General features: G+C 42.8%; 1 protein-coding gene across 2 annotated transcripts; it reads left to right on the forward strand.

Moving 5' to 3' along the window:
* Positions 1-3,772: 3,772 nt before the first annotated feature.
* On the forward strand, positions 3,773-24,371 carry ARHGDIB (Rho GDP dissociation inhibitor beta). Of its 2 annotated transcripts, none has more exons than XM_068970823.1 (6): positions 3,773-3,826; positions 14,945-15,128; positions 15,812-15,895; positions 19,378-19,454; positions 21,031-21,094; positions 23,730-24,371. In XM_068970823.1, exons 2-6 carry the CDS (start codon positions 14,951-14,953, stop codon positions 23,927-23,929), a joined length of 603 nt encoding a protein of 200 aa, XP_068826924.1. In that variant the 5' UTR covers positions 3,773-3,826; positions 14,945-14,950; the 3' UTR covers positions 23,930-24,371. The 2 variants fall into 2 exon arrangements, with proteins under 2 accessions (XP_068826924.1, XP_068826923.1); XM_068970822.1 differs by lacking the exon at positions 3,773-3,826 and adding an exon at positions 4,092-4,220.
* Positions 24,372-26,044: the final 1,673 nt, after the last annotated feature.

A 26,044-nucleotide genomic window follows, 5' to 3' on the forward strand; every position in this document is an offset into this window, starting at 1 on the left:
CCTGCATGCTGTGCAGTGTGGACAAAATAAATAAATAAATAAATAAAACTTTTTAAAAAAACAAAGAAAAGAGGTTCTTCATTAGCAACTCAATCCATTTGAGGTCATGGACTTCCTTGAAAATTTGATGAAAGTTAGGAATGCTCTCCACTCCCCCCACCTCCAGTAAATGCACAGAAACACTGCATATACACATATTGATGTTACAGACACTTTTAGGGGTTTCCATATCTTCCAATGTCTGTGCCTAAAGCAGCGCATTAGGAATAATTTTGACGACACATTGGGCTTACTAGAAAAAAATGCCCTGTTTGACTAATGATGTCTTCCCTAATAGCATAAGAAATGGGTAGTGGCACCCACTGAATCTACCATTCCGGATTCTTCAAGTCCTTCTTGTTCTAAATAATGTATTCTACCTATGTTGTTCTTTTTGTTTTTTATTGAGGTATAGTTGATTTACAGTGTTGTGTTAGTTTTAGTTGTATGGATTCTTCTTCACATTCTTTTCCATTACAGGTATTACAAGATAATGCTTCCCTGGTGGCTCAGATGGTAAAGAATCCACTTGCAATGCAGAAGACCTGGATTCAATCCCTGGGTGGAGAAGATCCCCTGGAGGAGGGCATGGCAACCCATTCCAGTATTCTTGCCTGGAGAATCCCCATGGACAGAGGAGCCTGGCAGGTTACAGTCCATCGTGTCGCAAAGAGTCAGACATGACTGAGAGACACACGCAGTGAGCACAGCACAAGATACTGAAATAGTTCCCCATACCACCCCGTCGGACCTTGTTGTCTAGTAGTGTTATCTGTTAATCCCAAACTCCTTGGGATTTCCCCTTTGGTAACTATAAGTTTGTTTCCCATGTCTGGGAGTCCATTTTTGTTTTGTAAATAAGTTCATTTGTATCATTTTTTTTGGATTTCACACATAAGTGGTATCATATAATGTTTCTCTTTGTCTGACTTACTTCACTTCAGTATGATGATCTCTAGGTCCATCCACATTGCTGCAAATGGCATTATTTCGTTCTTTTCTTATATCTGAGTAATGTTCTATTGCGTGTGTGCGTATATATATATAAAGCTCAACATTCAGAAAATGAAGATCATGGCATCTGGTCCCATCACTTCAAGGCAAATAGATGGGGAAACAGTGGAAACAGTGTCAGACTTTATTTGGGGGGCTCCAAAATCACTGCAGATGGTGATTGCAGCCATGAAATTAAAAGACACACACTCCTTGGAAGAAAAGTTATGACCAACCTAGATAGCATATGAAAAAGCAGAGACATTACTTTGCCAACAAAGGTCTGTCTAGTTAAAGCTATGGTTTTTCCAGTAGTCGTGTATGGATGTGAGATCTGGACCATAAAGAAAGCTGAGCACCAAAGAATTGATGCTTTAGAACTGTGGTGTTGAACAAGACTCTTGAGAGTCCCTTGGACGACAAGGAGATCCAACCAGTCCATTCTGAAGGAGATCAGCCCTGGGTGTTCTTTGGAAGGACTGATGCTGAAGCTGAAACTCCAGTACTTTGGCCACCTCATGTGAAGAGTTGACTCATTGGAAAAAACTCTGATGCTGGGAGGGACTGGAGGCAGGAGGAGAAGGGGATGACAGAGGATGAGATGGCTGGTTGGCATCACCGACTCGATGGACGTAAGTCTGAGTGAACTCTGGGAATTGGTGATGGACAGGGAGGCCTGGCGTGCTGCGATTCATGGGGTCGCAAGGTGTCAGACATGACTGAGTGAGTGAACTGAACTGATATATATAAATATAACATCTACGTATATATGTGTGTGTGTATATATACATCACACCTTCTTTATCCATTCATCTGTCAGTGAACATTTAGGTTGCCTCCATGTCTTGGCTACTGTAAACAGTGTTGCTGTGAATATTGGGATGTGTGTATCTTTTCAAATTAGGGCTTTTGTCTTTTCTGGAAGTATGCTCAGCAGCGGGATAGCTGGATCATATGGTAACTCTTCCTGTTTTAAAACTAGACCTATTTTTAAACTGTCTTCTCCCAGAACATAAATTCCACTAGAGAGCAGAGATTTTGAGATTATGACTGTTGCCTGCAGCTGTATCTTCATACTTTGTATTTACCGACCGTGTATCTAGATGCAATGTCTGGAACAGGACCTGGAGGAACTATGTGTGCTCAAAAAATATTCTTGAAAGAAGAAATATGTCCTCTCTTGAGAGTTCTGTGCTACAAAATTTACTGTCTACTGAGTAAATTAATATTTGCTTTTATTTATAATATGGTCATCCTCTTTGTTTCAAAAGCTCTTTTGTATCTACATCATCCTGAAATTTATAGACTAAATCTGTTTTTTGTTTTCAGCACTTTTACTGTTTTTCTTTTCATATTTTCCTAGATTAATCTCTTTTCTTCCATCAAATGATCACCACTTCCTTGATTACTTTAGTTCCATTGACTAAAGATAAGATTTAGCTGGTGCCATCAATATACAAAATGAAGTAAACAAAATGCATTACATTTCAAAGACAACAAAATAAATGTCAGTTTCTCCAAATATATTTGCGTAATTAATCAGCTCTAAACATATTGGAACGATGTAAATACTGAATGCATATGTGCTAAGTCACTTCACTCATGTCTGACTCTTTGTGATGCTATGGATTATAGCCCGTCAGACTCCTCTATCCAAAGGATTCTCCAGGCATGTATACCGGAGTGGGTTGCCATGCCCTCCTCCAAGGGATCTTCCCCACCCAGGGATCAAACCCACATCTCTTACATCTCCTGTATTGCTAGGTGGGTTCTTTACCACTAGCACCACCTGGGAAGCCCCTGAATACTGAATATTTAAATATTAATAATAAGCATTTATTATTGGCAGCAGTTGTGGAGATGTCTAATGAAAATGTGCTTTGGGTGCTTTAAAAACTTCCCTCAAATGATTTCTTTTTTTTTTCCCTCAAATGATTTAAATATGGCCTCTAACTTGTTCCCATTCAAATCACTTCATGAGCCATTTCCTCAAATAAGGTACAAAGTCAGTTTTAGCACTTGTTAAATTATAACAAGTTCTGACTTAGAAGACTATGAATTAATGAAGTTTTATTTTTTATCTGCAATGCTTAGGTTTAATCAAAACAGGGCTTTGACTTTTTTCATTTAAAAGAAAAATTAGTGAAAACTACAATACATAACATGTGATGATTTGTGCTGGCATACAAAGCCACATAATGAAATTCTGACCAACAAAACTCTAAAAATCAATTTGAGGACCAATGTTAAGATTTAGGGCTAAATACGTGTAGTTAAAATTCATAATTTCTTAGCACCCCTTAGCAGCATTCACTGCCAGCAAACTTTCGACATATCTGGCTGATAAGAGAGCTGGCAGAGACCCCAAAGGAACAGAAGTTAGTCGTACAAAGTAAGGCCTGTGCGAATTTTCTGCTACTGGTTTTAGACAACTTGCCTCGGAAGTGTATGCGCTGAAATGGCTTGATTTTGAGACGCAGCCACACAATTATTCACAGCACTCACAATGATAGGCTGCAGACCCTTGTCTGAACCCTCAGGCAGCTGCGTGTTCACCTGGGTGGTCATGCTCTAGCATGTACCATGAGTCGTCAAGAGTGCTGCTCAGAGTTGGCTGATCAAGAGATACGCAGTGCAAAGGAACAGGATTTGAGACAGCCCAGGGTTTCCTCTTTGAGTAGGTTTAAAATATATTTTTTTTTTCTCACAACTTCCTTCCTGTTCTAACTGCCAGTGCTCAGAAGTCAGGCTTGAGAGGCAGAGGCACCCAGGACGGAGACGTGGACCACTGACAGTAAGTTGAGATCCCTTCGGGGTGGGGAAGGCTGCAGGTGAGCACAGACAAATGCAAGAAGTTTCTAAACCTGGCTACCGCCCTGCACAGTTTATTTATTTTAAGAGGGGTTGTTCCTCTTTAAACAAACCGTGATAAGAAAGTTATTAAGGAGGCTGCAGAGAAGGGGAAATCCGGGCAGGGAATGGCAACAGTGACTCAGGGGAGGCTGGTCTATGAGGGAGGGCGTGCACGCCCGCCCAGGAGACCCATCCTTCATGTCCTGGAGAAGGATTCCAAGGGCACCCGCCGGCAGTGCCTGGCTGGGTTCCTACAAGGTCGAAGCCGGCATCTGGCCAAGCTCAGAAGCAAAAAGACTGTAGAACCAAGCTGATACGAACCAAGCTGGTACATGGTGAGTTGGTTGGTGCTGGGGTGGAGATGTGTGGTTTCCTGTTTTTAAGCAGACTTAAAGAGATGGGTTGAAAAGAAAAAAAAAAAATCGATTTGAAATTGTCAAACATGAGACTGTTCTCCACGGGAGGAATTTTCTGGGCACATAAAGGAAATATATAATGAAAGCCTCCCCTGGGGTCCAATGAGATTTAACAATCCAGGGGGGAACATAGCAGAACGCATGGCTATTGATTCATCAGTCTACTGAGATGGCATTTCTACCACTAGCAAAAGCCAGTGAGATGGGCAGAAAGATAACTGCTGCTGTTGCCAAGACCAGCTCTTTACATCTGAGAGGGCTAAAAGGAAACCCAGAAGACACCCAACAATTTATTGAGAAATGCATGCTTGGTTGCTCAATCATATCTGACTCTTTGAGATCCCATGGACTGTAGCCTGACAGGCTTCTCTGTCCAGGGGTTTTTCAGGCAAGAATACTGGAATGGGTTGCCATTTCTTCCTCCAGGGGATCTTCCCTACCCAGATTGAACCCTGCGTCTCCTGTCTCCTTCATTGCATATGGATTCTTTACCTGCTGAGCCATCAGGGAAGCCCCTTATTCAGAGATGCATTCTAGAAAAATTCAAGTAGGCTCAGCTAGGACACCCAGTCAGTGGGCCTTCCAAATGTTGGGGTATGGTTTTGGCAGTCATGAGAAGTGCTTTAGGTGTGACCTGGAATACTTTCTTCTCTTTTAAAGGATGTTCCAGGTAGCACATGTTACAAATATGGTCTGTACTTCAACTCTGGTTTTTTGTTTAGTTGCTAAGTCATATCAGGCTCTTTTTGTGACCCCAGAGCACACCGGGCTCCTCTGTCCCTGGCATTTCTCAGGCGAGCATACAGGAGTGGGTTAAACTCTGAACCTAGGGTAATTTGTGGTATAAGTCTAATAAACTCTGAGCTGTTCTGTTCAAGCTGTTCTGTTCAAGGGGCAGGCAGATGCCCTTACTTAGAGGTCCTATGGTTGCATCTTCATGGAGAGACCAAGAAACACTGGATTCAGAGTTAGCATACTGGATGCTCAAGCAAGGGAAGTCAAGAGGTCTGTGCTGGCCCCCAGGAAGTTCAGTCATAGGCAGTTGCCATTTATCTTCGCCATTGCTTGATTTCACTACATTTACAAGAAAAGGCCCCTCCCAGATCTAGATATGAGACAAGCACAGTAAGATCGTTTTATTCTTTCCTGATATGTGTGCAATTCTGGAAGAAAAGTTCACTCACCACCCATACTACACAGATACAGCCCACGAAGGATGACCAAGTTATAGCTGAAAAAAGCCGACAACCTCCAGGCACTGGACTATGGTTCTCTCTCATTTGGGAGAGCATGAGCTTGTCCCTCAGGCAGTATGCTCTGAGCAATGAGCAGGTTCTGTTTTCAGTGGAAGCTCAGAATAGCTAAGTCAGTCTGATGGGAACATGAGGGCCTTGGCCAATTCATGGGAGCACCATAGATTTCAACTTCAGCCGGCCGATAGAGAGACACCCTGAGGAGTGGGGGTGGGGGGCAGTAAAAATTAAGAAGATAAAGAGAACCAGCTTATGTGGAGGGCATTCTGTGTGTCAGATCTGGGGTGAGAAACATATAAAACTGAATCCTGTGAGGACACTGAGAGGACAAGAAGGCCCAGAAGTATGCAATGACTGAAGTCACACACTGATGCAAAAAACAATCAGTAGCTATGCTGCCTCAGAAGGACATTTTAGGAAATGCCTCATGGCAGAAATGTTCTTTAAGCCCCCATTCTGAGCATCCTTGTTCTGGGTCAGTATTATTATCACCCCAGATCTTGTGTTAGAGTCCATACTGGCACCCGCCCCCCCCCCCCCACAGATGGGTTTCGTGTTCTTTTTGAAACTTCAATATTTATCCACTTAATAAAAAATTACTGAATCCCTCCCTACTGGTTTCCTCATTCTGGTTCCCACAGCCAGATCTGGTAAAAATTCACTTGGGTTTTCTTAGATGAGCTAATATTCACCATGTGTGCTTATAAAAATTGTCTTTGGAAAAGTGTCAGTTGTTCAGTTGTGTCTGACTCCTTGTGACCCCATGGACTGTAGCCTTCTAGGCTCCTCTGTCCGTGGGATTCTCCAGGCAAGACTACTGGAGTGGGTTGCCCTTACCTTCTCCAGGCGATCTTCCTAACCCAGCGATGGAATCCTGGTCTCCTGTATTGCAGATGGATTCTTTACCATCTGAGCCATAATTTTTCATGTTTAATTTAAAACCTCTGTGAGTGGACTGAGTAATTGCAGTGTAGTCTTTTGCCCAATAATGGCTCCCTTTATGCAATTTTCTTTGCAGATTATTTAAAATGAGTATTCATGAAACCACCTAGCACTGTGACTGTACATAGTAGACACTCAGGAAAGCTGAATGCATCCACTGAGTTCTCTCTCCTTTTGCATATGAATCTAGATGTCCGTGGGGCATTGGTTCTAGGACCACCCCCATCCTCCTTGATACCAAAATCCATGGATGCTGCAAGTCCCGTGCTCTTGGTATCAAGAGAGGACCAACCGTACTATGAATGCCCAGGAAGGAATAACGTATTATATCTTGGGAAATAATTACTTCAAGGGAAACACTAAAGAATTCTGCTCCTAAGAATCTGTACCCCGCCTCTGGCTTGATCTTAATGTTTAATGCATGTAAGAGGACACTGTCCTCTCAGGCACTGGCTTGGTTGCTGTCTTCCGGCTCTGCAGTTGCAGAAGCTTGTGGTGGGGTGGAGGTAGTATAGAGCAGCTCCTAATTGGACGTATCAATTCCTCCGAGTCATTAGGGAATAGTGACACACCAGAAAGGAATTTAGAACCGAGACAGTGTGCTGTGTCCCGAGGGATAAAGTTAGATTCCCCAGTGAAGCCAAATCACCAGGCAGCAGAGCAGACCCAAATCCTCCTTGATTGGCTCCAAATTGTCTGTGGTCCTTCAGAGATGGTCCAGCTCACCATGACCTGCTGTAGACCGACGACCTCCAGTTTGGGGAAAGTGGGCATATCCTAGACATCAGGAAGTGAAGATGACCGGGTGACATAGAATGCTGATGCTCACATAGGTACTTCTCTGCTGGAAACCCCCTGCTTCTGGCACTTCCCCATTTCTTTCTATCCCTCCCTCAACTCTACCTCTTCTGTCTAATCCTCCTGGCCGGTGCATCAGGTTATGTGATTACGCAACTTCGGGGCTTGAGTTAAGTCTCCACTGTGCTTTCCTCCAGAGCCAAAGGAAAATCTCTCTATTTGCTGTGCCTGTGTCTCCTATCATTTCCCATCAGTCCCAGAATGACCTCTGGCTTCACTTAGGAAACGGAGCAATAAATAGAATCTAAAATTAAATTGCTCTTTAAAGAACTAGAATAGTGACGATTGCATTTTATAGGCTGATTCAGTTCCTAAACAATCCTGGCAGTTCCCAGAACGTCTTGTCTCTTCCATGCTCCTCAAAGAAACCAAATCTATTTTTAAGAAGGAAGGAGAGGACTTTGTCAACATGGCAGAGCCCAAAGAGAGCCTTGGTGTCTGGCAGTCAGGTACCTCGCTGAAGCTGAAACCAGCAAACATGGAGTATCATGAAGAAGGGGGGAGAAGAAGGGAACAGAGGGTCATTGAACATCTACTGTTGGCCAGAATAGTCCTAGAACTTTTCACGTCTTCTCTAACTCTTCAACTCCATCAGAAAAGTTTATGATTCCCACTTTACTGGTAGGAAAACTCAGGCTCAGTGAGGCTAATAACACCCTTACATCCTGGAACGTCAATCATGGACACACATTTTGAATCTCTAGTCTATCTGACTCAGTGCTCAAGTCCCAAGAAACACAACAAAGGGTCATTGTTTTATGAATTAACCAGGTGGTTTGTTTCATCTAAATCCAAGAGTTTTACCTCGTCCTTGCCTTCCACTTATTCGGAACTGCATTATGAACCAGAAGAGTGTGCTGCCTCCTGAGGCTGGTAAATTCTTAGCTGTATGTTACTTCCGGTGTCTTGGAAATTTCCCTGAATTTTTAAGCAAAAACTCTGATTTGTGCTGTTTTACCCATGCCATGAATACCCACCCTAATTTAATTTGGCATTTTAATTGAGCCTGAGAGGATTAAGTTCCTGCTTCAGCCCATCTAATGCTTGACCCTGTTTCACTGAGCAGTAAACATGGGTGTGTGAGGGTTTGCTGTGAAAATTCACCTGTATAGGCATCTGTGAAGCAGGAAATAATGATAACTAGAGAGGTGAGCACATGAAAACATAAAAGAAATGCATATGTGCTTTGGGGCCTTATTAAATATGTAACTGATAATTCCCCACTTCACTTTAGGGCTTCCCTGGTGGCTCGGAGGTTAAAGTATCTGCCTGCAATGCAGGAGACCTGGGTTTGATCCCTGGGTCGGGAAGATCCCCTGGAGAAGGAAATGGCAACCCACTCCAGTATTCTTGCCTGGAGAATCCCATGGATGGAGGAGCATGGTGGGCTACAGTTCACGGGGTCACAAAGAGTTGGACATGACTGAGCGCTTTCACTTTCATTTCATTTTTACTGTGTAAAAACCTGTAGTCAAACACAGCATGAAAACAAGCGACAGAGCCCTGCTCTTTGTGGAACAGGGTGCAAGCCCCAGAGGGAGGTGAGCACAGCCCAATCTAGAATGCTCATTGCTGATGATCTGGGTTCTCCCCAGCCTCACATCCACTTCCTCTTTCCCTTTCGTGGTTTACAGCCTTGTTTAAATTAAGTCGTGCAGTCATGTCCGACTCTTTGCGACCCCATGGACTGTAACTTATCAGGCTCCTCTGTCCATGGGATTTTCCAGGCAATGGTACTGGAGTGGATTGCCATTTCCTTCTCCAGCGGATCTTCCCGACCCAGGGATCAAACCCAGGTCTTTCGCATTGTAGACAGACGCTTTACCATCTGAGCCACCAGGGAAGTCCTAAGGACAGCATTAGAGTCATTGAATTATGAAGGAGCCTCCGAGATCTTTCAATGCAACCGTCTCACTTTGCAGAGGCCAAAACTGGACCAGAGGTTTAGCAGCTTGTGCAAGGGGACATGGGGTAGAGTTGCACCGAAATTTTCTTTAGATGACACTTCCCTGACTTGCTAAAGCTGCCCTGCAGAGTTTTGCAAAGCAGCACTTACCTCTGCCTGTGCAGCATCCCCCATGGAGAGTCTCAAGATAACCAATGAGCTCTCTAATTTCATTACTACTTCTTAATAAAGACAGCTGGAGTGACAGAGCTTGGAGCCTCCTGTCAGAAACCCCCCTGGGCTCATATTCATGCTGTCACTTACACAGCATGCTTTCTCGGGCAAGTTATTTACTTCAAGTTTAGTTTCCTAATCTGTAGAAGGCAATGATGATAACAGCCATCCTTAAGGCTGTGGTGAGGACTAAATGAGATAATCCTCGGGACAGGGTTTAGCACTATGTGTGATAGCTGTTAGAATTATTGTTATCAATAACAAAACCAGATGTTCTTCACAGACTTACAGAATGAAATTATGTTTTGTGGGGTTGGGGGTAGTGAGGGGAAGGAATAATTAGGGAGTTTGGGATGGGCATGTACACACTGCTATTCCTAAAATGGATAACCAACAAACACCTACTGTACAGAACAGGGAACTCTTCTCAATGTTGTGTGGCAGCCTAGATGGGAGAGGAGTTTGGGGTGCAATGGATACATGTGTATGTATGACTGAGTCCCTTCACTGTTGACCTGAAACTATCATAACATTGTTAATTGGCTATACTCCAACACACACACAAAAGCTGTTCTTTAGATGATGCAATTGGAGAACAACCTGGCATTTCCCTAAAATTCCTACATTGGAAGGGTAAAAAGAGAAAAATGAGGGAGTTCCCCAGTGGTCCAGTGTCTAGGACACTGTGGTTTCACTGCCATGGCCAGGGTTCAATTCCTGGTCAGGAAACCAAGATCCTGCAAGGCACATAGTGCAGCCAAAAAACAAACAAACAAACAACAAGAAAAACAAACAAAACACACACACACAACACAAACAAAAAAGTTTTAAACTATTTTTAAAAGGAGAAAAATGATGCTTGTAGTTCACTATACATACACAGTTAGCTTGGGAAACTGTTGTCAAGATATATTAACCAGCTGGGGCTTTGGGAGGATCTGAAATTTCCCAGAAATGAATTGTAAAATTGCAAATGCAGACTCTTTGGGGAATTCACATAAATAAAAAATATGAAATAATAAAACAGAGGCAGATAGCCTTTTATACAGGTGAAATAAGGTAACTGAAGGACAACTGAGCTGATACCTGACTACAGGTAGCAACCTTAGAAAAGGAAGCACCTAGAGATGGTCTCCCCTAACCCGTCACCTCCCAAGATGAGGATAGGAAGATCACAGTGGTTGGAACATTTGCTCACAGGGTCATAGCTAGTTAGTGACAAAGCCAGAATGAAAACTCATGCATGATGAGGCCTAGTTCATTGAGGGGATAATTATCCAAAATCAAGTAGATTGACCCAGAACTCTTCCCAAACCACAGCTCTTCTACTGGACTATGGTTATGTTCCCTGAGATCCAGACATTACTCGGTATCTCTTCCTGCCTCTGCAGGTCCAGGGTTTCAGGTTCACAGACATGATCCTTGGCTTGAGGCTGAGTTGTGTCGGTGGTCTGGCCAGGCTTCAGAGAGAAGCAAAAAGTGAAAAAGAAAGTGAAGTCACTTAGTCGTATCCAACTCTTTGCAAGCCAATGGACTATAGCCTACCATGCTCCTCCGTCCATGGGATTTTCCAGGCAAGAATACTGGAGTGGGGTGCCATTTCCTTCTCCAGAGGGTTTTCCCAATCCAGGGATCAAACCTGGGTCTCCCACATTGTAGGCAGATGCTTTACCATCTGAGCCACCAGGGAAGTCCATGCTTAACACTCAATGCTTTGCTTTACTGTTTCCAAGTTATAGTTTCAAGTCATGTTCTTAGTCATGAACTCCAGTAGAGTCTATGAAGGACTTCAGGGCTCCGTGAATCCCTGTGCTGCTTGCACAATTTCATGGGCTTTTGCTTTTCTCCTTTTATAAAGACCACGACTCTTACTAGATTTTTAAAGAGACTTGCAATCTCCAGAAAGATTAAGAACCACCAATCAAACCAGCTGGGCATTTTTGGTATGGCTAGATTGCTCATCCCCCAACTTTTTCCACTTTGGAGAATAACTTAAACATCAGTATGTGCTAAAGAACAGTGTATTGTAAATGCTAGATGCTCATCAAATATTTGTGACCTTCATTTTGCTTTCAGAAGGGCTTTCCCTGAGAAGTGCTTTCCAGTCCTTTCCTTATCATTTTATGACATTTTCACCTTTTTTCCTTTTTTCTAATCAGCTCTTCAGAGTGAACTGATTTGGAGTCATCTGACTTCATATCTCTTTTTCTTACGCTATATAATTAGACCAAATTATTTTCATGTGGTCCCAAATTTCCTCCTCTTGACCGCCACAATTTCATATCGTAATCCCACATTATTCTCTGCTCTTCAATTCTCTAGTTAGTTAGTTAGTTAAGTTGCTTGGTCAGTCGTGTTTGACTCTTTGCAACCCCATGGACTGTAGCCCACCAAGCTCCTCTGTCCATGGGATTCTCCAGGCAAGAATACTGGAGTGGGTTGCCATTTCTCTGCTCTACATTAAATAAATGTGTGGCTCATTTTTACTGAGCAATTATTATATCTGTTTAGATGTAATAAAAATTTAGAAGTGACATGTCTCACCAATTAAAAAATCAGGATCAAGATGACAGATAAATTATGTTGCCAAGTATGACACTATTAAAAGTTAGAAAGTACTGTGCTAGACCAGATCTTTCTCTCTGTGTGTCTCCGTTTCCTTCTCCTTTCAAAATTGAGGTTTGAGGGTGCAGAATTACAATTTCCTGTGTGTGTGTTCAGTCACTCAGTCATGTCCGACTCTTTACGACCCCATGGACTATATCCTGCCTGGCTCCTCTGTCCATGGAATTTTCCTAGGCAAGGATACTAGAGTGGGTTGTCATTTCCCTACAGATTATTAAAATCACCTTGAGCTAATTAGTGGCTGGATGTGATGTCATCCTCTCATAGTCAAACTCCAAGCACATGACTTGTGAGAACCAAGTAATACATTCCAGAAAGGCCTCTCTGCAGTGCTGAGATGTCCTCACATGGTGATAGCTTTGCTGATGCTCTGTCGGCAGTTTTTTTATGTGACCTCTACCCTGGGTATTTGGTCAGGCTTCTGGGTGTCACCAGAGGAGAACCTGTCTCATCTAATTAGTCTCATCTGCGTTGTTCTTTATCTGTGGCTTAATGGTTGTCCTTAAACTACCCACAGCCGACAACCTCCACCCACTGCATCCTTCATCGTTTTTCCAGCCAGTTCATTCACTTTCCCTGAGTGTTGTTTGGAGTAGGACTTGAATTAGTCACTCTGTTTATTGTGCTGTTCTCTAGAGGCTCAGCTCTGAGTGGTGCTGATTCTTCGGCAGAAGCAAGAGTTGCCATAGCAACAGGCCTACAGGCTTCCTTCCTGCACAGGAAGTGGGCCCAGCCGATGCAATACTGTTTGCAGAGTTGATCAAGGCTCCTAGTGTTCAGCTCGTTATCTTTCTGGAAGAGGATAAATGAGCCAAGAGATATCATTTCTTTTCCTTTTCTTTTTTTTTTTCCTCTGTTAAAATTGCATTTGTTTGACTTCCAAATTATTTTTCTTCCCATTGCCAATAATAGCAACATTAAAAGTTGAAACCACAACTGATTTTGGCCACAGATAGCTTCACTCTGAGAGGAACCTTATAGGACTTGGCAGGGTCACATAAGATGAGATGTGATAGGTACTGTCTTAGAGTTCTACCGCTTCGGAATAGTAAAGACTTTACCCAAGGCAGGGAAGAGAGTTACCCTGGGAGCAGAATGAAAGGAAACCAGGAAATTATCTCCTTGTCTAAATATCTCCCTTTTTTTCCCCAAATAGCTCCATTTCTGCGAATCCCAGGCCTGAAAATTCTTCCTAGAGATTCCTTCCTCTTTATTAGGACAGGGCATCTCATTAAGATACATGAACTTGGGCAGTTCTCTTAAGCTCTGGGTTTCAAGTTTCTCAGTAATAAAACGAGGGGAGGGTATGGCTACCCACTGCAGTATTATGGCCTGAAGAATTCCGTGGACAGAGGAGCCTGGTGGGCTACAGCCCATGGGGTCACAAAGAGTTGGACATGACTGAGTGACTAGCAAGTTTTTGGACTATATCACCTCCACGGTTCATTTCAACTCTGAAAAGCTCAGACTATACATGCTTTAAGAAAAATAATTTTTAAATTTACAATCAGTCATTAACACTTAAATGTAAATAATTGTATTAGATCTTCCCTTGATGTTTTAACACAAAACGAGTAAATGTAGATGATGAAGGAAGAAAACAGGGTATGCCCAGGTGAGGTCTTAGAGCATAAGGTCACAGGAGATCTGGAGAAGAGAAGGAGGTGCTAAAGGAGAAGTGGAGATGGATAGAAGGGTACTAAAGAGACAGTTGCAATTTGTCTAGAAGAAGTTGGAGTCCTTTATTATTTTGTGTTATTTCAAAAGAACAGAAGCTCGTTAGATATAGAACCTATTAACCCAATCAATGAGCGCTTATAAAATGACAAGTATTCAAGTGTTTCAGGAGATTCAAGACACTTTTTGGTGGTCCAGCGTCTAAGACTCTGTTCTCCCAATGCAGGGGCCCTGGGTTTGATCCATGGTCGGGGAACTAGATCCCATATGATGCAATGAAGACCCAGGGCAGCCAAATAAATTTTTAAAGTGAGAGAGAAACCAAACCCACTAGCTGGCCTCGGGGAATTATTAGCAATGTTGGGAGCAGGGGGAGGACACTCAGGCAGATATCACAGGGGCCTAAAACTTCTCATGAGTTGCCTTTGAGCTCTTACAGGAGTTCAGGGAAAGATGCAATGAATGGGGAAAAACTAACTTGCTTTACCAAGTACTTGACACCATTATAACTGGGATTGCATTGATACATGCTGAGCACTTTGACACCTGCAAGACTGGCTGGGTTTGTAGGACTATGATCATTTCTATAACTCTCTGAACTGGGGCTGTTCAGTCATTGTTCAGAACAGCCTGTGCTATGCTGCTTCACTTGTTTTATACAATTCACGAGTGAGTTACTTACTGTCAGTTTCATTGAGTGAATAGGAGGGATTCATCACAGTATGAAAACATTCAAACATGTCAAAGGAAAACCTGGAATGTGTTATATTCTTATTTTGTGAAATAGAATGAGGCTGAATCAGAGGGAAGTCTCCTGGAAAATCATTGACAATTACAGAAGTTTATTAGGGCAAAAATAGCACTGAGAGTGGGCTTCCCTGGTGATTCAGTGGTAAAGAATCCATCTACCAGTTCAGGAGATGTGGGTTCCATCCCTGGGCTGGGAAGATCCCCTGGAGAAGGAAATGGCAACCCACTCCAGTATTCTTGTCTGAGAAATCCCGTGGACAGAGGAGCCTGGCAGGCTATAGTCCATGGGATCGCGAAGAGTTGGACAGGGCTTAGTGACTAAACAACGACAAGACTAAGAGCAGCCCCTCAAGCATAGCTCATATCCATGGACTTTTGGCCAATAGATCATCACTGTCTCTCTTTCTGTCTCCCTCTAGATCAAAATGACTGAAAAGGCCCCAGAACCACACGTGGAAGAGGATGACGATGAGCTGGATGGCAAGCTCAACTACAAACCCCCCCCACAGAAGTCCCTGAAGGAGCTTCAGGAGATGGACAAAGATGATGAAAGTCTAATTAAGTACAAGAAGACGCTCCTGGGGGACGGTCCTGTGGTAGCAGGTATGTGTATGTGTATGTTAGGAGACAGAGTGGGGCAGGTCAAGGGGCATAGAAAAGGCAAACATTTGAGCTACTCAGGAGCAGGTGCAAAGGAGAGGGTACCAAGTGCTTCTAAGCTTAAGGGAGTGAGCTGCAGTCTCCATGTGCCAAACCAAGTTATAGATGGATAATTAAGTTTTCTTTGGAGATAAGGCGTACGTTGCCTTGAAATAGACAAAAATAACACATAGGAAGGATTTAGAAGGAGTTTCAGACTATTACTCAGAATTGGATTCTCTCCATGGCCCTTCATATTCTCTCTTCTCTTTCTCCTTCTCTCCTTCTCCTTACCTAACATCCATCATTTCCAATACACAACCGAAGAGTCAGACATGGCCCAAAGATATGGATGCACCCTGACCAACCAGCAGAGTACCTTACCCATAGCCACTCAGGAAATGTTTGCTATTGATGAATAAGGTGGGCCTACAAGTACCTGAAGCAGAAATAATATCACAGGAAGGCCCAAGGCCACTAAGACCAAGCCTGGTGAATCTGCCACTTCCATCCTTATGTCTCCTCTAGAGACAGAGATCCATTTTTCTTTTTCATCTTCTCTCTTGCCTACTTGAAATGTACACACACACACACACTGTATACATATACCTCTTCTCTGTGCTCACAGTGCCTTTTAATTTCTGCAGACCCAACAGCCCCCAATGTCACTGTCACCCGCCTGACCCTCGTTTGTGAAAGTGCCCCAGGACCAATCACCATGGACCTCACTGGTAAGTGGTCACAGCTCTTCTGTTTGGTGGGGCCTCATGTCATCATGAGGACAAGAGCATGGTTTCTGTCCTTTGTCCCAGCCAAAAAAAAAAAAAAACCTAGTAAGGTAAACAGCTTCCCAAGTGACACAGTGGTCAAGAATCCACCTGCCAATGCAGGAGACACAGGAGACTTGGGTTTGATCTTTGGGTTGGGAAGATCTGCTGGAGAAGGAAATGGCAACCCACTCCAGCATTCTTGCCTGGGAAATCCCATGGACAGGGGAGCTTGGCGAGCTACAGTTTATGGGATCACAAAGAGTCAGACACAACTGAACACGCAGGCACGCAGTAAGGTGATTTCTAGTAAGGTATGCTGGGACCAGATCACAAATCACTGTTTTCACAGTAGTTACCATGCTTAATGAGAAGCCCCAACCTCCATTTCTATTTAATTGAAAGGGGTCAAGCATAAGTACTAGATATGTCTACCTGTATTATATTTATTTTAGATTTTTATCTCTCCATGGCATAGGAGAATTATTATTCGTGGAAAAAGACTGCTAATGAAAATATTAAGAAGCAAGTTGTAGGCTTCTGAAATGGTAATATTTTACCATTTCAGGGTTGGGAAGATCCCTAGAGAAGAAAACGGTAACCCACTCTAGTATTCTTGCCTGGGAAATCTCATGGACAGAGGAGCCTGGCAGGCTACAGTCCATAGAATTACAAAGAGTCAGACATACCTGAGTGCACACACGCACACACAAACACACACACACACTATAAAGATCAGAGAAAATATTGATCCTGCATCAGCTACAGAACTTACCTGAAAGCAAGAAGAAATCCAAGACCTCCTGTTTAATGCTAGGAATTCCATTGTGAAATATGCAGGATTTTTTTAGCTTAAAACTCTGATTCTTTGAAAGAAGCAACTTCCCTCACTAAAGATGTACAACTTAACATGTTATTTTCTTTCACTTTATTGCTGCCAAGGTCAAGTCCTTTCCTGAGACTCAGGTCTGGAGGAGATGATGAGCAACTGGAAAGGTGGCTGATTTGGGGGAAAGTAAGCCACTGGGAGAAATAAGGAAAGGGCCACGAAGCCAGGGGTTGGAGACATCAAAGGCAGGTCTTTCGTGAAAAAAAAAAAAAAAAAAATATATATATATATATATATTATTACCAGATTCATATAATAGACTCATGAGACAGAACAGAGCATGCCTCTAGAACAGTAAGCTTAGGAGCAAGGTAGTTCCTCTCTCATAAGACAACCACTCTTTACCTTATATGGGCTTTTTGTCATAGAGAGGAAATTGGAGGCTGAAAAGACACACTTCCTGTTCAACCGAAATCATTAGAGTAGAGTCTCACATTCAACTACCCCCACGTTCTAGCATCTCTCAGAAAGAAATTCTCTCTCTCTCTCACCAGGCCTCAGACCTCTTCCTGTGAGAAATTGTGTAAAGTTAACAGGTATAACCGTCATTTTGCAAGATAAGGTCTGAAGTAGTACTAAGGAAACCTGCTCTGTTCAGAAAGGCTCGATGATCGATCCTGCAGGGAAGACTTGGTCCCTGTCCCTTTTTCCCAGCAACAACAAAAGCTTGGTTTTCTATCACCAAAAAAAAAAAAGCTACTGAAGTGAATCCTAGATGTATACAGAGGAGGCTGGTGCCAGCTATATGCATGAAGCATCTGCACAAAACTGTGCAAAACACACACACACACACACACACACACACACACACACACACACACGAGTCACCTCAAATGTCAAATTATACAGGATCATAATGGGAAAGGAACAAAGACCACCTCTAACCAAGTTACAGGAATTAGGGGGCAGATCCCAGCTTTATGGAGCCTGAAGCCTTTAGAACTTAAGTGATATGTTATCTTTTCCTTAAGAAAAAAAAAGTATGAAATTGAAAATGCAAAAGCAAAATTAAGTACATAAATCTATGTTTTAATTTTATATTTTTTTAGAATGATAAAAAGGAACCAAACAAGCACATTTTCTTTTTTCTTTTAAATTTTAAAATCTTTAATTCTTACATGTGTTCCCAAACATGAACCCCCCTCCCCTCCCTCCCCATAACATCTCTGTGGGTCATCCCCATGCACCAACCCCAAGCATGCTGTATCCTGCGTCAGACATGGACTGGCGATTCAATTCTTACATGATAGTATACATGATAGAATGCCATTCTCCAAAATCATCCCACCCTCTCCCTCTCCCTCTGAGTCCAAAAGTCCGTTATACACCGCTGTGTCTTTTTTCCTGTCTTGCATACAGGATCGTCATTGCCATCTTTCTAAATTCCATATATATGTGTTAGTATACTGTATTGGTGTTTTTCTTTCTGGCTTACTTCACTCTGTATAATCGGCTCCAGTTTCATCCATCTCATCAGAACTGATTCAAATGAATTCTTTTTAACGGCTGAGTAATACTCCATTGTGTATATGTACCAAAGCTTTCTTATCCATTCATCTGCTGATGGACATCTAGGTTGTTTCCATGTCCTGGCTATTATAAACAGTGCTGCGATGAACATTGGGGTACATGTGTCTCTTTCAATTCTGGTTTCCTCGGTGTGTATGCCCAGCAGTGGGATTGCTGGGTCATAAGGTAGTTCTATTTGCAATTTTTTAAGGAATCTCCACACTGTTCTCCATAGTGGCTGTACTAGTTTGCATTCCCACCAACAGTGTAGGAGGGTTCCCTTTTCTCCACACCCTCTCCAGCATTTATTGCTTGCAGACTTTTGGATCGCAGCCATTCTGACTGGTGTGAAGTGGTACCTCATTGTGGTTTTGATTTGCATTTCTCTGATAATGAGTGATGTTGAGCATCTTTTCATGTGTTTGTTAGCCATCTGTATGTCTTCTTTGGAGAAATGTCTATTTAGTTCTTTGGCCCATTTTTTGATTGGGTCACTTATTTTTCTGGAATTGAGCTGCATAAGTTGCAAACAAGCACATTTTCTAAAGCTTAGAAAACACCCAGACTGGCGATTCCTTTCCTACATGATATTATACATGTATACCCATGGCAGATTCATGTTGATGTATGGCAAAACCAATACAGTATTGTAAAGTAAAATAAAGTAAAAGAAAAAAAAGAAAAGAAAACACCACACACATTAACAAATCTACAAAAACAACTAGCTGGCATTCTTACATAATATTTTTCTCCTATATATTTGAAGACTGGGGGCAGAGTCTTTAAGGATAAAATATTGCGTATTCTTAAGGCTGCAGTCAAACTTGGCGGGAAAGCTCTATCATGTTTCTTTCACATTGGCTCTAAGATTTTAGGCGTTCCAAATGTGTGTTTGTGCAGCGACTAATCTCAACATTCTTTGACCTGAGGACCATAGGGACCGTGTTGCTCTGAGGAGTCCAGAAATGGCTCAGGAGCTTCGACTTCATTCATCTCCTGTGAATGTCCTTCCAGTGAAAATTAACTCTTTTAAAATTCACTTCTACAGGGGATCTGGAAGCCCTTAAAAAAGAAACCTTTGTCCTAAAGGAAGGTGTTGAATATAGAGTCAAAATTAACTTCAAAGTAAGTATCTGGCCCTGTATGTTTGTGTAAAGTTTTAAAATTCTTTCTGTAATCAGCAGAAAAAAAATCAAATTTCTTGCATTATCACATTGGCATTCTTTTTGTTAATTTCTGTGTCTCCCTAAATCTGGCTCTCGGTTTTAGTTCCCAAAGCTTCTTCCTCATGGGATGGAAGACAGTCAGGAAGGGTGGACAGGCAGAGGCAGGGAATAACAAGGACTATTCACACCTTTCTTCTGTCCATCTCAACCATGTTTATATTAAATGGACGATCTGTGGAGCAGTAGAAAAACAGGAGTCTTTCTTTTTTGAAGTCCTTATTACTACTCCACCACCATTTCTGTCTCTTTTTGGTCTTTTACCCACCAGACCACATCTTCTACTATGCCCAGGAGACCAGCTTAAAGGCTTCTAGAAGGATGTGGGGTTTTTTCCCTATATCTATAAGTCACATGCAGAAGTTAGAAGAATTAGAAAGTTCGGGCTTCATTTTATCACACTCTCTTCAATGAAGCTGTTTTCCTTCTGTCTGCTTTTGATAGCTTTATGCTACATGTTTTGCTGAGTGCCTGTTCCAAACCTAAGCAAGAAGTATTCATGGCTATACTACCTCATTGCCAACAAAACAAAATGTATCGCTGAGAGATTGCTCTGATTGTTCTGTCCAAAATAAAAACGGAGCCCTGGTTATTGTCGAGGAGAAACAATACTCTTTCATTCTTACATGGGTAAACAGTTAATGAAGCCATCCAGCTACTGGTGCCATGCCCACTTTAATTTGCTTGTATAAGTATGACCATGGTATAAAATTAACAGATTGGTTCAGCCCTAGGTAGAATGAATCATGGAAAAATAAAGCACTCAAGCTGTCTATATTTTCATTCCACTTTAGTAAATTTTCTCTGAAAGGCTTGGGAAAGTGGCAAGATTCCAGACAACATTTGAGAATGACAGCCATCCAAACTACATGCCAGAGGCCAATGGATTTCACCCATTATTTTCATCCAAGGAGGCTGTTTTCCTGTGACTCATCTCATCTCTAGACTCCAATCACAGTTATGTTACAAGCAAAATCATCTTCTAGGTCCAACTTTCCATTACGACTTTTCCCCCTGTTTGTTTTTCATATGTTCGGTGGATCATTTCTGAGAGTAGGATTTTCAGATATTTACATAATAATTAGTTTCCATTAATGCCTTTGTAACCTAAAAACAAGAAAGGCCTTATGGCCAGCCTTCAGGGGGAAGGAGCTCAAGACCCTTCTCTGGGCCACGGAGGAAGGAGAAATGTAATGTAGAATACTGAGATAGTGTTCTAATTAACTATCCCCTCCCCCACACCAAAAATCATAGTATTCAACAGTTGGAACCAGCTTCGGTAACACTGAGTCTTGTGACTTCCTCTCTTTAATCTCTGCCTCATCGCCAGGCTAAATGATGGTAGTAACTTATTCTGAACTAAATCTTCAGTCCTTTCATCCTTAGAGAAGCCTCAGCTAGGTCAGATCTGCATGAAATACGAGGAAAAATTGAAGACCCTCTTTAATCTGAATCACTTGGCTCCTCCCCACCTACAGGTGAACAAGGATATTGTGTCAGGACTGAAGTATGTTCAACACACCTACCGGACGGGGGTGAAAGGTAAAGTATGCCCACTTGCCACTGTCCCAAACTCTGCTTCTCAGGGACACATAAGCTTAGGGAAAGACCTACCCAAATGGGAGGTGCTAGTAGCGTGTGATAGGCAGGTGGCGGGGGTAGGGGTGGGCTGCGTGCTCAATTTCCTAGCCAAAGAATAGGGGGGGAAAAAAAAATAGACCAACCTAGATAGCATATTGAAAGAGTTTTCTAGAATTGAGAAAAGCGGCTCAGATAGTAAAGTGTCTGCCTACAATGCAGGAGACCAGGGTTCGATCCCTGTGTAGGGGAGATCCTCTGGAGAAGGCCATGGCAACCCACTCCAGTACTCTTGCCTGGAAAATCCCATGGACGGAGGAGCCTGGTAGGCTACAATCCATGGGGCTGCAAAGAGTCAGACAGGACTGAGCGACTCATTTTCACTTTGCAACTAAAACAAATAATATCACATTACTTAATCTACAGTTTCCTTGACAAGCTGCACCTAAACAGTACATGTTCAGTTGTGTTCTGTTAATAAGAGCAGAGAAAAATGAAAGATGGAAGGCTGATGAAAGCACTTCCAACGTTTCGTTAACCTAACGGTGTGAAACAGCGTCGCCTAGAGGTGTGAAGCAGTAATGCATAGGTCAGTTCAACCAAATCCATCAATGAGGGCTAAGGAAGACAATGATCAATTAGCATGGAGTAAAGATCCAGACTGCAGCCGTGAAATTAAAAGACGCTTACTCCTTGGAAGGAAAGTTATGACCAACCTAGATAGCATATGAAAAAGCAGAGACATTACTTTGCCAACAAAGGTCCGTCTAGTCAAGGCTATGGTTTTTCCAATGGTCATGTATGGATGTGAGAGTTGGACTGTGAAGAAAGCTGAGCGCCGAAGAATTGATGCTTTTGAACGTGGTGTTGGAGAAGACTCTTGAGAGTCCCTTGGATTGCAAGGAGATCCAACCAGTCCATTCTGAAGGAGATCGGTCCTGGGTGTTCTTTGGAAGGAATGATGTTAAAGCTGAAACTCCAGTATTTTGGCCACCTTATGGGAAGAGTTGACTCATTGGAAAAGACTGATGCTGGGAGGGATTGGGGGCAGGAGGAGAAGGGGACGACAGAGGATGAGATGGCTGGATGACATCACTAACTCGATGGACGTGCGTCTGAGTGAACTCCGGGAGCTGGTGATGGACAGGGAGGCCTGGCGTGCTGCGATTCATGGGGTCAGAAAGAGTCAGACACGACTGAGCGACTGAACTGAACTGAACTGAAGACCCACTTAGTGACTCAAATCCCACAGAAGATTGTTAACCTGAAAGATCGTCCTTGCTCTTCCAATACCTAGTCTCACGAAAAAATAGTTGTTTCCCGTTTTCCTTTGGGTGTGAAGACTCTGATGTGTCACTTGGGCAGAAGCTGGTCAAGAATGTCTGCAGCTATTCCTCCAAACTTATTCAAAATAACAGCCAATTTAAACATCAGCTGCCTGCCTGCCCAACTACCTTTACTTAAACTTTCTAGTCCTCATTATTCTTAATATGTATCCCAGTTGCTCACCTTTTAATAACTCTGGTTGGCTATTTTTACCATCTGTTTCAGTTCACCACTACTTTTTTTAAAAACCAAATTATTGGTTTTCCTATTTCATCTAATTATTCCATCCATGATTTCTGTTTATTCTGATCAGAATGAACATCTAACATCAGAATGATTCATTCTAACCAGCTGTTACCTTATCTCTTGCAACTATCCACAGAATGATAGTTTGTAGATGGAAGATCCTCAAGGTGTATTATATAGAAAAGAAACAGAATCCCCGAAACGTAGATAGCAGCAGAGCTGAGATCAGAACTCTGGTCTCAATTAGTTTCAGGTTGTTTTTTTTTTTTTTTATTGAGATATAATTGGCATATAACATAGTGTTGGTTTTAGGTATACAACATAATGACCTGTACCTGTACATATTGTAAAATAATTACCGTAATTAGTCTAATTAACCCCCATCACCACACACAGTTTCAATTTTTTTTCTTGTGACGAGAACTTTTAAGATCAACTCTCTCGGCAACTTTCAAATACACAATATAGTATTGTGAACTATGGTCACCACACTGTACTTTAGGGCCTCCCTGGCTCAGTGGGGAATCTGCCTGCAATACAGGACACCCAAGTTCGATTCCTGGGTTGAGAAGATCCCCTGGACTTAACTTCTCTTGTAACTGGAAGTGCGTACCTTTGGAGTACCTGGAATTGTTTTTTGTTTGTTTGCTTGCTTTGATTTTATGACATAATCTGCTACATCTTCATAGAGTCTTGATCCCCATTGATTTAGGGCACTAATTCCTCAGCTTTCCTGAATCTCAGAGTCAGCTGTGATGTGTTTTAAGGACACTGATTCTTGGGACTCACAATAGTACTAACCATATATTGAGAGTGGGTCAAAGTATACTACATTATGAAGAGATTCCAATTTTAAAAAATGTTTTTTAAGGAGAAAAAAAAAGTTGCTCCCGGTAAATCTGATATTTAGCCAGGCTTGGAAAGTATTGCTCTTGGCTTTGATCACAGTGAGCTCTGCTCCAAATTGTCACATGCAGTGTTTCCATCTAACAGGCTCTCACCCTAATGAACATTTCTTTCTTCCCAGTGGATAAAGCAACATTCATGGTGGGCAGCTACGGGCCTCGGCCAGAGGAATATGAGTTTCTGACTCCAATTGAGGAGGCCCCCAAGGGCATGCTGGCCCGAGGCACTTACCACAACAAGTCCTTCTTCACCGACGACGACAAGCATGACCACCTCACCTGGGAGTGGAACCTGTCCATTAAGAAGGACTGGACAGAATGAGCGCCTCGGCCCTTCGCTCTGCCTCTCTCTGCCACCCAGAAGAGCCCTTGGTCCCTCCTCCCTGATCACAGCTGGGCCCCTTCCCCAGCTCCCTCCACCCTCTTAGCACTGCACCCTCTCCCACAAGGTGTCTCCCAGTGTTAGCCGAACAAGATGCTTAAGATTGGGCTTTCATCCTGCCCTCCTTCTGAACATGGCCAGATCTCCCAAGTTCTCTGTCCCAAAGATGATCATTTAATAGTCCCTCTTTTATTCCCATTTGAGCAACTGGAGATCAGAAAATGGGCAAACTAGCACAGTCCTTCTGCCTCAGGTCCTTGTCCCTCCCTCCACTCCTGGATTCTCCTGTGGTTACTGCTGGTTCAGTGAAGGTCTCTCATCATGTTCCCTGCCAACTGGGGTTTTTCTTTTCTGGGAGACACTGTAAACAGCACAAGAGAACAAGAATAAAGCAGTTATAAGAGCTGACTGAGACTCTCTTTTCTCTGCATTCTCCCTTTAAGCAAATACGGTAACTGGATGGTTCCCATTCAAGTGTTTCCTCAGAAGAGGTGGGCAGAGCTCAGTACAGGAGATTTTACATTATTGGGAGCAGTTTCACCCCCTGTTTCAGTGCAAATGCTAGAAAAATCTCAATTTATTTATTTATTTTTTAATAAGCATGGTCTTTTTTTTTTTTAATTTGCTTTGCTGTGGCATCCCTGGTGGCTCAGATGTTACCATCTTTACAGAAACTGCCTGCAATGCAGGAAACCTGGGTTTGATCCCTGGGTCAGGAAGATCCCCTGGAGAAGGGGATGGCAACCCACTCCAGTATTCTTCCCTGGAGAATTCCATGGACAGAGGAGCCTGGCAGACTACAGTCCAGGGGATCTCGAAGAGTCAGACACGACTCACTTGCTGTGGTGGATATTAGTTGCAGCATGCAGGATCTAGTTCCCCAACCAGAGATCGAACAAGAGTCAAATAGAAGCAAGGAGGCTTTTTTAAAATTAATTTATTTTCTCTTTGGCCCTGCTGGGTCTTGCTGCACACAGGCTGTCTCCAGTTGTGGTGAACAGGGGCTACTCTTCATTGTGGTGCTCGGGCTCTTCATTGGAGTTGCTTCTCTTGTTTCAGCACAGGCTCTAAAGTACAGACTCAGTAGTTCCAGCTCCTGGGCTCTAGAGCACGGAGTCAGTAGCTGTGGCTCATGAGCTCAGTTGCTCCAAGGCATGTGGGATCTTTCTGGAGCAGAGATGGAATCTGTGTTCCTTTCATCTTCAGGCAGATTCCCATCCACTGCACCACCAGGGAAGTTCCTCAGTGTATTTTATTATCATATAGTGCATGCTTCAGCCTTGTTCAACTCTTTGCTAACCCATGGATAGAAGTTTCTGCTAAGCTTGAAACTTACATATCCCCTGCCTACGAGAATCCCTCGGATTTATACAGGCACTTGGGCCACATCAGGCATTTTTTCTCTCCTGCTTAAGATCTTCAGTGCCTTCCCATCACCTGCAAAATATAGCTGAAGCTCCTATGCTTAGTATACAAGGTCCCCTGGGATCTGGCCTCAGAATGCCTTTCTGCCCAGATTTATTATTCCATTTTCTGGTAATGCTCAATTGCTAATAATTAGTAATTTGCACATCACACTTGCATCTCAGTGCTTTGGCACTTTACATGAAACTCCCTTTCCACCTTCATTGCCTGGAAAAGTTTTATTTACCCAGGACTCTGCTTAGGCATGCTTCCCAGGTGGTGCAGTGGTAAAACGGCCTGCCAGCACAGGAGATGCATGTTCGATCCATGTGTGGGGAACATCCAAGGAGAAGGGCATGGCAGCCGAGTCCAGTATTCCTCCCTGGAGTCAGACATGACTGAGTCTGCACACATGTACTGCTTGGGCAACCCCCGCAGGAAGAAAGCTTTCACCAGACACTATCATTGTCCAAAATGTCTTTAGTTCATCTTCTCCTAGCACCCTTGAGTTTCCCAATTTTTTAATCACTTTCCATTTTACATTTAAACGATCTATTTAATAGTTTTTCATATTAACAATCTAAATTGAGAGAGGTGATCAGATCACCATTATTGCTATGTCCGTAGTGCCTAAGTCAACACCTGGCATAG

This window comes from Capricornis sumatraensis, chromosome 4, assembly GCF_032405125.1.
Source record: "Capricornis sumatraensis isolate serow.1 chromosome 4, serow.2, whole genome shotgun sequence".
Taxonomy (NCBI): domain Eukaryota; kingdom Metazoa; phylum Chordata; class Mammalia; order Artiodactyla; family Bovidae; genus Capricornis; species Capricornis sumatraensis.